General features: G+C 33.6%; 1 protein-coding gene across 1 annotated transcript in view; it reads right to left on the reverse strand.

Annotated features, from left to right (window-relative positions):
* SRP54 (signal recognition particle 54) overlaps positions 1–13,996 on the reverse strand; it is a 46,295-nt gene that overhangs the window by 8,389 nt on the left and 23,910 nt on the right. Inside the window, exons 5-13 of the mRNA XM_036252360.1 lie at positions 13,569–13,673; positions 12,671–12,737; positions 12,532–12,589; positions 7,793–7,943; positions 6,596–6,744; positions 6,194–6,294; positions 5,597–5,683; positions 1,249–1,322; positions 927–1,035 (exon numbers count right to left, since the gene is read on the reverse strand). Of these exons, the coding sequence (XP_036108253.1) occupies positions 927–1,035; positions 1,249–1,322; positions 5,597–5,683; positions 6,194–6,294; positions 6,596–6,744; positions 7,793–7,943; positions 12,532–12,589; positions 12,671–12,737; positions 13,569–13,673 (901 nt within the window). The remainder of the gene's footprint in view (positions 1–926; positions 1,036–1,248; positions 1,323–5,596; positions 5,684–6,193; positions 6,295–6,595; positions 6,745–7,792; positions 7,944–12,531; positions 12,590–12,670; positions 12,738–13,568; positions 13,674–13,996) is intronic.

A 13,996-nucleotide genomic window follows, 5' to 3' on the forward strand; every position in this document is an offset into this window, starting at 1 on the left:
ACCCAAAACTGTCCCTTAAGAGTTGTTGTGAAAATTAAGTGGGTTAATATATGTTAAGTGCTCAGGATAGTGCCTAGGACAGAGTAAATACTCTAGATATGGCTGCAATTATTAATTCTACAAGCAAAACTTTTTAGAGTGTTGAAGATATAGAGATAAGTAAGACACAATCATATTTAAGTTACCATGAAAGCCTAGAGTTCGGGAAAGAGGTAGAGACCACAAAAACAAAACAAAACAAAACAAAAAACAGGCTTGTATTTCTTTGTAAATGAGGTCAGAGGTTAAGTGGTAGAATAGAAAGTCTAAAAAAGGGTATATTTGGTATACTTACTGAATTGAATCAGAAAGGGTGCTTAAAAACTAGTAAAAAGATAAAGAGGTCATGGGAATAGAAATGTTAATGGAATGAGGACCAGATAAAAGACCTAAAATATAGAAGGGAGTGATAATAAAGGGCTAGAGAGATAGAGTAATGTACTTCATCTGAGAAGTCTGAAAAATGAACAATCAGTTTCAGAGCAAAAGAAGTTTGCAAATATTGCTTAAAATATTCCTCCCTTATAAATCCCATTTCATGTTAGCACATTAGAGATCTGAGGAGACTTACAATAAATAAACTTACTAGATTTTTTTTAACCTGGCATTTCACCAAATTTATTTGATTATAGAACTCCCGTTTTAAGTTCTTTTTATCATCATCATGAAGAACTAGTCTTGTTTTCCATGGAACTCAGAGAAGCACTGTACTAGACCTTCCTCTCAAAGATGAAGTCCATCAACTAATCATTAGCTTCTGAGTAAGAACTTTCAAATACAAACCTAACTAACAAAAATCTCGCAGTCTAAATTTTTCCCCATCTTGTTCACAAGACCACAGTGAAACTCTCAACTTGATATTCAGAACAAGAAATCTACGATCTTACCTTGATCATTCATACTATCCATTATTGTCATTAATTTCTTTAACCTTGCCATTGACTCCTGTTCATTTCCTTTGCTCATAAAATCAGTTCCAAAACCAGGGATCATGCCCTAAAACAGACATATTTAAACATAAAATCAGTAATAGCATGAGATGGATTGTTCAGAATGTTGACATTTAATCATTGGCTTTAATATCGACACTAAGTTTTTAAAGTATATATTTTTACCCAAATATTAAAAATAATTAAAGCAAGTACATCTTTTCTTAGACAGTTTAATGAAGAACAAAAGAAGTTAGAACGATTTTTTAGGATAACTAACCAAGATTTGACTGAAGGGGCCCATTTTCATGATATTTTGAAATTGTTCATACATGTCTCGCAATGTAAACTGACCTGAAATACAATATAAATGAGTCAGATATATTAGAGAATGTACATTTCATTTAATAAAACTAATCTTTTCTTTAATCATGGGTTCATCTTGAAGCACACTTACAAAACATCCAATTAATGAATATTCACTGAGCAGTTACTATGTGCAAGATCATAGGATGAATGCAGTAGAGAATATACAGATATACAGAGCCTATCCTAGAGAAGCTTACATTCTATCATAAAAAATATAATAAACAAATACACAAGAAACTTGAAAACAAGGCACACAAACTATATCCACTAGTATGACTAAAATTAAAAGGCCTGATAACACTAAAAGTTAAAGAAGACATGGAGACCACAGCAATCTCTAAAAGAACAAAGCTGGAGAAATCATACTACCTGATATCAAAGTATACTACAAGGCCACAGTAATAAAAATAGTATGATAATCGCATAAAAACAGACATATAGATCAATAAAACAGAACAGAGAAGACAGAAATAAACCCATGCCTTTATGGTCAATTAGTATTTAACAAAGGAGGTTAGAACATACAATAGGGTAAAGAGTCTATTCAATAAATGATGTTAGGAAAATTGGATAGACACGTGCAAAAAAAAAAAAAAAAAAAAAAAAAAATTAAACCAGACACCTTCTTATACCATATAAAAGAGTAAACTAAAAATGGATTAAACAGTTAAATAGTAGACTCAAAAACCATAAAAATCCTAGAAGAAAACATAGGCAGTAAAATCTGACATTTCTTGTAACAATACTTTTTCTGATATTGCTTGTTGGGCAGGGAAACAAACAAGCAAAAAAAATAGGACTACATCAAACTAAAAAGATTTTGCACAGCAAAAGAAACCATCAACAAAATTAAAACAACACCCACTGAATGGGAGAACATATTCACCAATGATACATCTGATAAGGAGTTAATATCCAAAGTTTATAAATAATTTAATACAACTCAACACCAAAAGCCAAACAATCCAATTGAAAAATGGGCAGGCCTGGCTGGTGTGGCTCAGTTGGTTGGGCATTATCCCATGCACCAAGAGGTTGCTGGTTTGACTCCTGGTCAGGACATGTGCCCAGGTTTTGGGCTCAATCCCCAGTAGGGGGCATGCAGGGGGCAGTTGATCGATGTTTCACTTTAACATCAATGTTTCTCTCTTCTCTTTTCCTCTGTCTAAAAATCAACAAACTATTCTTTAAAAAAAAAAAAAAATTAGGCAAAGGACTTGAATAGACACTTCTCCAAAGAGGGCATGCAGATGGCCAATAGATATATGAAAAGATGCTCAATGTCACTAATCATCAGAGAAAGGCAAATTAAAACCACAATGAGATATCAGCTCACACCTGTCAGAATGACTGTCATCAATAAATCAATAAACAGTGTTAACAAAGATGTGGAGAAAAGGGAATCCTTGTGCACTGTTGGGGAGAATGCAGATTGGTGTAGACACTGTGGAAAGCAGTATGGAGTTACCTCAAAATATTAAAAATGGAACTGCCTTATGACTCAGCAATTCCACTTCTGAAGACACTTGGAAAACTGATTCAAAAGAATATATGCACCCCTATGTTCACTGCAGTGCTATTTACAATAGCCAAGATTTGGAAGCAGCCCAAATGCCCATCAGTAGATGAGTGGATAACAAAAGCTGTGGTGCATTTACAGAGTGGGATACTACTCATCCGTAAAAAAGGAAATCTTCTTGTGACAGCATGAGTGGACCTGGACATTATACACTTATATGTGAAATCTAATGAACAAAATAAACTAACAACAACAACAACAACAACAACAAAAGATGTGGAGCAAGCAGAACTTTCATGTAGAACAAATGGATGATTATAAAAAAATATTATGCTGAATCAAAGAAACCAGATGGGGAAAGGAAAGGACACACTCAAGGATTCCTATAATATGATTTACTGGAAAGGGGAAAAAAATACTTTCTAGAGTAATGAAAATATTGTTTTGTGGTAGAGTGTGAATTATTGTGCATTTGTCAAAATTGATGGAATAATATCCTTACAATCAGAGCATTTCATTATATGCAAATTAACTTCAATAAAAAACCCCACAATTAACAATACTAAGGAGTAAAAGTATTTTCTATTTATGTCCTAAAGATACAAATGGAAAAGGTATTTGGTTTTAGGCATTCTGAATTTGAGGTGGAAGTACAATATCTTAAAAAGAAATGCTATAGCAGGCAGCTAAAAATGCAAAATTAAACAGTGGTAGACAAGGTTAAGGCTGAAATACCTATTTGGCCATTATATAGAAGTGACAATTGAAGCTATGATAATATAGGAAAATCCACTGTCATGGACCCAAGTGAAGAGTCTGAAAATTGAAAAGGCAGATAACACCATTAAATATTGGGAACCAAGGAAAAAGAAAGGTCACTACATTTGGAAATTAGGAGGCTCTTTGTGACCTCAGAAATGAATAGAATGTTAAGAATAGAAGGAAAATGCAGGGACACATAAGGAATGACCCAGGAGACAGAAAGTAGACCAACTAGGAATATATTAGTTTAGTGTGGTAAGGGAAACAGTGGTAAGGGCAAGTTAAGATAGTGGAAGTCAAGGGGAAAGAATCAGGCAATAAAGGATAGATACATTCATTCAACAACTATTTGCTAAAGACCTACTGAGGGCCAGAAACTGAGCTAAGTACTACAAACATAAAAGAAACCTCCCTTCATCTTCAAGCAGGGAAGACACACATCAAATAATTGTGATGAATAATTACAGGGTGCAATGGAAACAAATAGCCAAGTGTTCTACTTAGCCTAGGAAACAGGTAAAATGTCACTGAAGGAAATTTCAGGGGAGACTAAAGTATGAGTATGAGTTAGCCAGTTTGGCTGAGGAGAGGAGGGTAGAAGTAGAAAGAAGTGAGGATACCTGTCTAATAGGCAAGCAGCAAGGGCAAAGGCCCAGAGCTGAGACAACAATACACCTTTGAGAAACAGAAAAATTCAGCATGACTGGCACATGGAATGCTAAGAATAAGAGTACGAAAGCATTACATGAAAGATGTGGCAGTCATTTTAAAACATTCTAAGGGCAATGGGAAGCCACTGAAAAGATTTTTTAAAGGCAGTAATGAGATCAGACATGCATTTTGAAACACTGTTTTGGCTGCAGTATAAAAATTAGATCCAAAGAGAAGAGTACAAGAAGCCAGAAGATGTTAAAAGACTTAGAATAAACAATCTAGGCAAGGGATAAACCTGCATAGATGCATAGCAGCTAGAGAGAAGGGGATGGAATGAAGACAATTAGAATCATTAGGACTAATTGATGGGGAAAGAAACTGGCAGAGTGAGGAAAAGATAAGAGTCAATGACAACATCCAAGTTTCTGACAGGCAAAAAAAGAAATAATGTTAGCATTCATTGATGATAACAGTGGGGTGAGAGGTTAGGATGGGATGATAAGGATATTTATCATGAATGGAATTTGAAGTACTTATGAAACATCCAAGAATGGTCTAGTAGACATACAGATGTAAGTATGAAGCTCCAGAGAAAGAAGATGGTTTAGAAAGATCCCTGAAAAACACCAACATTAAAGAGAGAGTTAAATGCCTAGATACACAAGATGAATGAGAAGGAGCAAAAAAGCAAGATAGCATGTGACCATGAAAATGAAGAGCAATACCTTTTTGAAAAAAATTAAAATGATCAATAATAATATATGTTGAATGTTTTTGATGTGCTGGACATTTACATACATCAGATAATTTAATCTTCGCAACTCTATGAAGAAGATACTTAGTATTATCTACTTTTCACAGGTAAGGAAATTGAGGTTAAGTAATTTAAAATAATTATATGTTAAAGAACTCAAACTCTTATAATGTTTCAATGTGGAGTGAAGAAAATATGTTTGTGTATTTAATTTTATTCTAAGTCTAATTTTATTCTAAGTTTAATATATTTTATCATATAAATATAATTTATAAGTAAACACACAGATTAGAAGAGAGTGTTCTAAACTTTTAACCTGTTTTACTTCAAGGAACCTAATGAAAACCTCAATTTTAACTTTAAGCAATTTGATTACAAGAAAAAAAATATGTAATTTTATAATTGCTCAGATGTCTAAGATTTAAAATGATTTGCATATAAATAATCTAAAACAAACATTTCAGGAATTGACTTTAGTAACAGATTTATCATTTCAAACAAATTAATACTAGTTTTATTAAAAATAAAGGGAAGATATCTGAGATAAAATGTTTTTGGCTACTCAAATACCATGTTTCAACTTCTCTATAAGTGCTTCATTGTCATCCAACTTCAACTCGTTGACTTTATCTATCAGTCCTTCAATGTCACCCATACCTGTAATACCCAAAAAAGTAAAATTAAAAACTAATAGTATACCTTACTTTACATTACACAAAATACATGCACATAAATAATAACCCTGTGAGATAGGCAGGTCTGTTATTTCTATTTCACATTACAGGTGAGAAAACTGAAGCTAGAGAGTTTCAGTCACAAAGCAGGGACTGCAAACCAGGATTTAATTCAAATTCCACTCTCTTTGTAACACCTGGAGATATTACAAAAGTTTTACTGTCATTAGCACTACTGTTAGTATAACCACATATTTTTGTATTGTGCTCTAAAACTTTTCCAAAAACTCTTGCCATCTAATAGCTCATGTTACCATTCTAACCAAAGGAAGCAGATAACCATCATCCCTATTTTACAGGTGAGGAAGATAAATCATAGAAGAAAATGATTTTCCTGAACTAGTTATTGAGAGGACAGGATTAAAACCCTAATCTGTCCTAAAGATCCATGCTATTTCTTGGAGATTTCTGTGTATCCCACCACCATACATACCAAGAAGTTTGCTGATGAAAGGCTGTGTTTTGAAAGGTTCAAAGTCATCTATATGTTCCCCTGTACCAATGAAAATAATCGGACTTTTTGTGGCAGCAACTCTGCAAGAAGAAAACATAAAAGGAAAACAAATTTCTTGCATATTTCAAAGCTGATTAGACAAAGATACATAGCTCAAGTTTCTTTTAACTAGTTAAAAGAGAACTATATATCAGAGGGACTCCAACATTTTGTTTCTATTTAAACTTCTTTATAGACCATGTTAGATCCATTATTGGAATATATTTTAAATGATCAATAAGAAAGCCATAAATACACACACACACACACACACACACACACACACACACACACACACCATATAAGCCTAAGACACAGGACAAGAACATCAATGATACTTACGCACTGAGTGCACCACCTCCTTTTGCATGGCCATCAAGTTTTGTCACTATTACTGAGGCTACATCTACTTTGTCTTTAAAAGCCTTAGCCTGGGCTTCACAAGCCTGCCCAATGGAGGCATCCATCACATAAACAATGTTATCAGGTTGCTAGAAAATTTAAATAGAAAAAATACATATTTTTCCTGATCTTCAGCAATTTCATCATAAGAAGCTAGATAAACCATTTATGATAAATAATTATTTATTCAATAAATAAATACTTATTGAGGGTGTAAAATAAATTAAGCAGCATTTAGGTCCTAAGACAAAGAGATGAATAACAAATCCTTGTCCTCATCGGACTTATAGTCTTGTCAGAGGAGACTAATAATAAATAGGTGTACAACAATTAAAAATAGGTTAGAGAATATCAGTTTTGAGGCAAGAGAGACTTCTTTAGATAGGGTAGTCAGGGAAGGCCTCTCTGGAGTAACATTTGAGCCAAGGCCTGAATAAACAGAAAAAAGTTATACAAAGATCTGGAAGAATCATATTATAGGCAAAGAGAAGAGCAAAAGTAAATGAGAGAAAAATAAAAAGTAGAAAAGTGTACACAGAAACCAAAACAAATAAAGGTGAGGATATTTCTCTTAGCTCTGCTCAACTAGGTCAAATAATAGCATAGCTAAAAAGAAACTTATTAGAATTAACCATTAATCAAAGAATTACTGCCTCCACCCCAATAACAAAACACGGGTTTATAATGTGTGCTACAGATAATGTATAAACTGCTTCTTCTCCCCAAATTGCTTCCATCAAAATTTTAAAGAGACACGAAGTGAAGATTAATTTTTTTAAATGCTTCATTTTGAAAATTCACCTAAAGTAAATGTTCTAATTTAATTTAAATACTTACAGAAAGGAAATGCAACAGTTATTAAAGGTTAATTCTTAAATTTTTTGTTTGTTATGCTTTCTTATATATACTAAGATGAATGAGATAGGAAATTATTTTTCTGATACTTGCTCATGAAAATTTCATACTTAATGTAGAGAAGATTAAGTCCTTATCACACAGATAGAGTTACCCAAAACAAAAATGAATTACCTGGAATCTGTCTTATAGCAAAAAATAATTTATATGAATCATAAACTCAATCAGGGTTTACAGTAAAATTAACTAAAGTCTTTATAATGTTAAATTGAAGCTACTTACTATAGCATTAGCAACCTGAAGCATTTCTTCAAACAAAGAGTCTTCTTGTTTATGACGGCCACTTGTATCAACAATAATAATTTCGAAATTTTCATTTTTGAATTTCTCCACTCCTTCAGAGGCAATGATAACAGGATCCATTTCTGTATAGCTATTTAACATAAACAAATGATTTAACAACCACAACAGCAAAACTTCCAAATACTAACAATTTGGGAATTGTTAGTATACCTTTAATCTATTTTGGAAAAGTCATAATGATCTCAATTTCAATTTAGAAGAATATAATCTAATAAGTAGTAATACAGCAATTTACTTCTAGATCAGCATGAAGCAGTATACAGTTTTCCAATTACAAAATCCTGTGTGATTTTGCTGCATGTCTTTACTGAATAAGTTCTTTCCTTCAATTTTTTTCTTTGGTTAATCCTCACCTGAGGATATTTTTCTATTGATTTTTTTCCAGAGAAAGTGGAAAAGAGGAAGGGAGAGAAGGAGAGAGAGGGGGAGGGAGAGAGAAGAGCAAGAGAGAGAGATTGATAAAAAGAAAGAGAGAGAAAAAAAGAGAAAGAAACATTGATGTGAGAGAGACACATCATCTGCATGACCCCAGCCATGGCCAGGGATCAAACCTGCAACCCAGGCATGTGCCCTCAGGTATCAAACCTGAGACCCTTTGGTCTGCAGGCTGATGCTCTAACTGCTGAGCCAAACTGGCCAGGGCTCCCTCAATTTCTTTAAAAATACAGTAATTGACCTTATGTTACCTAGTGTTTCACACATTTTCTTTCTCTATATATACATTTTTTAAATCCTCACCTGAGGATATATATTTTTTCCATTTATTTTCAAATAGAGTAGGAGGGAGGGAGGGAGAGAGAGAGAGAGAGATAGAGAGGGAGGGAGGAAGAGAGAAACATTGATGTGAGAGACACATCGAAGGCTTGCCTCCCGCACAACCCCAAACAGGGCTGGGATTGAACCGCAACCGAGGTACATGTCCTTGACTGGAATCGAACCCAAGACTTTTTGGTCTGCAGGTTGATGCGCTAACTGCTGAGCCAAACCAGCCAGGGCACACACATTTTCTTTAATACAGTAACTGAATTTGTGTTACCTAGTGTTTCACAAATCCTTTTCCATTTAAGACACGTTTGTAAGCATTACGAAAATCATGGAATGTTCTTGTAAAGTATGACTTTTAGGCTATACAGCATTCCATCAGATGGCTATTCTATCATTTATTAAATAAATGCCGTATTGTTGGCCATTTAAGGTTTTTCCAATTTCTTGGTATTAAAAATATAGCCAATATGAGAAATTGTTATGACACACTCCTACAGGTTGAACTTGGATAAACTGGTCTGATCATTTAGACATGTTTTTAAAACAAAAAATGTCCTCCACAAAGTTTAATTTCATTCCTATAGCACTACATTTCCACAATCCTCAAAAATCTTTTCAATTTGAAAATCAAAAAATGAAATCACATTTTAATTTGTATTCTCTTTAGTGGCAACTTTTTACACAGATCAATACTGTCAAATAAAAAGATATATAATGTAAAAAAAAATGTTTTTTCCCCTAAATTAACAACACAAATCAGGTAGAAAATACATTTAATAAGAATATGTGTGAGATTTAAATAAAGAAAATTATTAGTTAAGGGCATAATTTTGTTTGTTTGTTTTGTTTTAAACAAAAATGACATAGCCCTGGCCAGTTTGGCTCAGCAGTTAGAGCGTCGGCCCGCGTGGACCAAAGAGTTGTGGCTTTGATTCCAGTCAAGGGCACGTACCTCGGTTGGGGTCATGCAGGAGGCAACCAATCCATGTATCTCTCTCATGTTGATGTTTCTCTCTCTCTCTCTCTCTCTCTCTTCCTTCCTCCTACTCTATCTGAAGATAAATGAAAAAATATCCTGGGGTGAGGATTAAAAAAAAGTTAAAAATAAAATGACATAGCAGGTTCCTAAATGGAGCTATACAAGTATAGTCAAGATGTCACTTCTCCCCTAAATTAACTGATGCCAATAAAAATCTTGGGGAGGTTTTTCTCTTTGAAATTTAATAAAGAATTCTAAAATTTATCCAGGAAAATAAGCTGGTTGCAAGACAATGTTGAAAAAGAAGATATAGATTAGTGATTACCAGATATTTTAAATATGATACAATTAAAAATTACAAATGTGCAAAGATGTGTGATCAAAGATATTCATAAGGAAATTGATTAATTATAGAACATGCATACAAAGGAATACAATGATGTCATAAAAAAGAATTACTTTAAATAGTGCAGTGTCTGTTACAGAATTAAGATCCTACTTTTTTAGTAATTGTTTTAATGGAGTATAACACAAATGATCAACTGAACAGATTTTCACAAAGAAAACACACCCAGCTCAAGAAACAACATAAGCAGTACCTCATTCTATCCTGAAGAGTAATCACTATCTTGTCATAAGCTCCCATTTTTTTTTTCTTTTGGTACGTGCCCCTAGTGGAAACCGAACCCGGGACTCTCTGGTCCTCAGGCCAACGCTCCAATGGCTGAGCCAAACTGGCCAGGGCTAAGGTTCCATTTTTAATCAACTCTATAGTGGTATATTCACATACAATAAAATGCACTATTTCAAAGTTTGTTTTGGTGAGTTTGACAAATTTACATAATTCATGTAAGAACTATCACAGCAATCGAAGTACAAAGCACTATAAGAGCCCATTTCAGAGGGGGTAGGGGAGGAGGGTGTCAATGGGGGAAAAATGAGAAACATCTATAACAAAAACAAATTAATAAATAAAAATTTTTTTACAAAAGAGCCCATTTCAATTTAAAATCATCTATCTATCTATCTATCTATCTATCTATCTATCTATCTATCTATCTATCTATGTGTTCATTTATAAAGCCATTGAAAACAAGCACAGATGGACATGCTAAAAACTGGTAACTGGGAAGTGAAACTGTTAGTGCCTTCAGTTCCTTAATTTAAAACTTTTAATTAAAACAGTGGGTTATTTTTTTTAAAGACAGAACAAATAACATAACAGTTCTGTATCTACCATCTCCCCCACACCAAATGCTATATATAAATTTAACATTGTAGATATAGTTCAAGTTCTTCCCCAGTCCCATTCCCTTCAGCCCTTCAAGAAGAAACAAAGCTCACTAATACTTTAGTCCATAGTACGTGGTATATTTTTTAAGTTAACATGAATAAAGGAGATATTATTTAATAAATGGTATTGAGACTACTGGTTAAAAATTAATACTCTGGCTTTGGCCAAAAAGTTCAAGTATTTATCAGCTACATTATATCATTTGTAAATTTTGAACCCTATAGACACAACTGTTTATTATGCCTTGATTTTTAAAGCTATGTTAGAAACAGTTCTTATCCTAAAAATAAAATTCCTAATATTATTCTTCAATCTACCTGCTAGAAATTATCATAAAAAAATAACTAAAAGAAAAAAAATTTAAGTAAAGACCATATCATAGCCAAAGTTTACTAGCTTTTTTGGCCAGCCAAAAAGTAGAAGGTAACGACTAAGAAAAGTATATCATCTATTTAATTACCTCGAATTTTAGCTCCTTTAAACTGTCTTCCTGAGGATATAATAAACCATTTACATTAATAATGTTAAGAAAAATGATATTTCCTCCAACAAGTCTTTTTAAATTCAATCTAGACTCCTTTCTTTTAATTAATCATGCTAACATATACAAACTACCTAACTGAATGGCAATGTATCAAATGAAGGATAGCAATGATCAAAATCTCTGATACATCTATAGGTTATAAGCCATTTTAAGATGATCAAACTTTTTAAAATGATGTACTAAAAAAACAGACAGTATAGAATTCACCACTGTGTTTAATTGAGGAGTGCTTCAGATAGATCTTAAAAAAAACCACAAAAACAGGAATAGCCCTGGCCAGTTTGGCTCAGCGGTTAGAGCATCGGCCTGCGGTCCGGAGAGACCCGGGTTCGGTTCCCGCTAAGGGCGCGTACCTCGGTTGCAGTTTGTCCCCGGCCCTGGTTGGGTCGTGTGGGTGGCGACCACTCGATGTGTCCCTTTCACATCGATGTTTCTCTCTCTCTCTCTTTTCTTTTTTTTTTTTTTATCCTCACCCGAGGATATTTTTCCATTTTTTGTACAGATAGAGTGGGAGGGAGAGAGAGGAAGAGAGAGAGAGACAGAAACATCGACGTGAAGGGACACATCGAATGGCTGCCACCCGCACGACCAACCAGGGCCGGGGACAAACTGCAACCGAAGTACGTGCCCTTAGCGGGAACCGAACCCGGGTCTCTCCGGACCGCAGGCCGACGCTTTAACCGCTGAGCCAAACTGGCCAGGGCTCTCTCTCTCTCTCCCCCTCCCACTCTATCTGAACAAAAAGTGGAAAAATGTCCTCGGGTAAGGATAAAAAACAAAACAAAACAACAGGAATAGAGAAAAGCAGAAGGAGGTCAGAAAGTATGCAAAGGCAGGATGATAAGCATGGAAGGCAGAATTAAAAACTAAACAATGTCTAATCTACCAGGCTAAATCAGAAGGGTCATGTTATAATAATAATAAAAACTAACAATTTATTAATTGTACCCCCATTTTGTCCCAGAAAGGATTTAAGCTTATATAAGTGTATGTTAAAATGTGAGCAGATAGCATAAAATAAAAAAAGACAGACAAAATGAGGCACTTGAGTATAAAAACAAAAAACAAAAACCCACCTTCCATAGAATGGAATTCTTGCTTTAGTAGCATTCTGTTTTAGTTGGTCAAAAGCCCCTATGAGATAAAGAGTTAATGAGTTCTCAAACTTAAAAATAAAAATTACAGAAAACAAATTTTCAAATTTCAACACATTACCTGCTCTGAATGTGTCTGCACATATCAAACAGGTCTTCCAACCTTTCCTCTGGTAATAATAAGCTAACTGGGAAAGAAAGATTAAAAAGTATATATCAATAAATACAAATTATTATATATATAATTTTTTCTGTTTATCCTTGTTATTTACTTAAGGAATTAAATAAAACTACCCATACTCTCCTAAGTGATATTAAATTTTTTTAATATAGCAACTCTCCTAAAGAGTTTAAATCCTAACCACCATATAGTCACATTCAAAGGATTTAAGATGATCAAGCAACAAATGACTGTAGTAAAAAAAATGTTAACTATTATTAGTGTTAAGTAAAAATAATAACATAATTCTCTAAGAAATAATCCTTTGTTTTTTTCTAAACTATAACAGTTGAGGCTTGTGATCTTTTGTTTTTCTAAACTATAAATCACATAGTTGAGGCCTGTGAAACAAAAGGTGATAACAAAGTTGAGGCACTCAATTCTGGAGGAAAGGGTAGTATAATGAATTAAAAATTAGCATAAGTATATGCAAAATAAAGCTCTATATTATGCTGGGTGTGACACTGTGAAAAGGGAGTCTTGAGCCATAGGAGATAAGGTAAACTTTCCTTTTTTCCCCCACTCTAAAGAATCATATGCTCACCTCCTTAAAGGACAGGAAATCATTTTGTAAAAGAAATAGCATAGTTATACAGAAGTCTATCATTCTTACAAAAAGCAATCACAAGAGAGACTATGGGATTACTTTTTCTTATCCTACAAAAAGCTGTTAAAAATACATAATAGGTACATCAAATAACAAAACTGTAAAGCAAAATACTATAAAGCCTAATTTAACATAAAATTAGATTTATACAAACATATCTTCTCCATGATTTTAATATTAAGTATAATTTACCTTTGAGCATGTGGTAGTTTTACCACTCCCTTGCAATCCAACAAACATAATCACATTCTGTTTTCCTTTAGTGGGTGTCCATGCTTTAACTCCAGGGTCTACAAGCTACATTCCAAAAATAAAATGAATATAAAATCAGGTTAACATATATTTACATTTAAAACCCCTCTCTCCACAACTTTTAAATTGTAAAAATAATTTAAAGACATATAGTATAAAAGGTAACCATTATTCTACCATTCCAATACAACTCTACTTCCCTTTGTACACACATAGTGAAATTTAAGAACTTAAAATAATGCATTGCAAAGTCATTCAAACCAATTCAGAGTAGGGCATCAAAGCATTTTTTAGGACAGAGCAGAATGTGAATAAAATGTGAGACCAAGTTTAAGCCAAAGGAGCAATCTACATTAGCACTGCAGAAA

This window comes from Molossus molossus, unplaced genomic scaffold (assembly GCF_014108415.1).
Source record: "Molossus molossus isolate mMolMol1 unplaced genomic scaffold, mMolMol1.p scaffold_m16_p_1, whole genome shotgun sequence".
NCBI classification, from domain to species: Eukaryota; Metazoa; Chordata; class Mammalia; order Chiroptera; family Molossidae; genus Molossus; species Molossus molossus.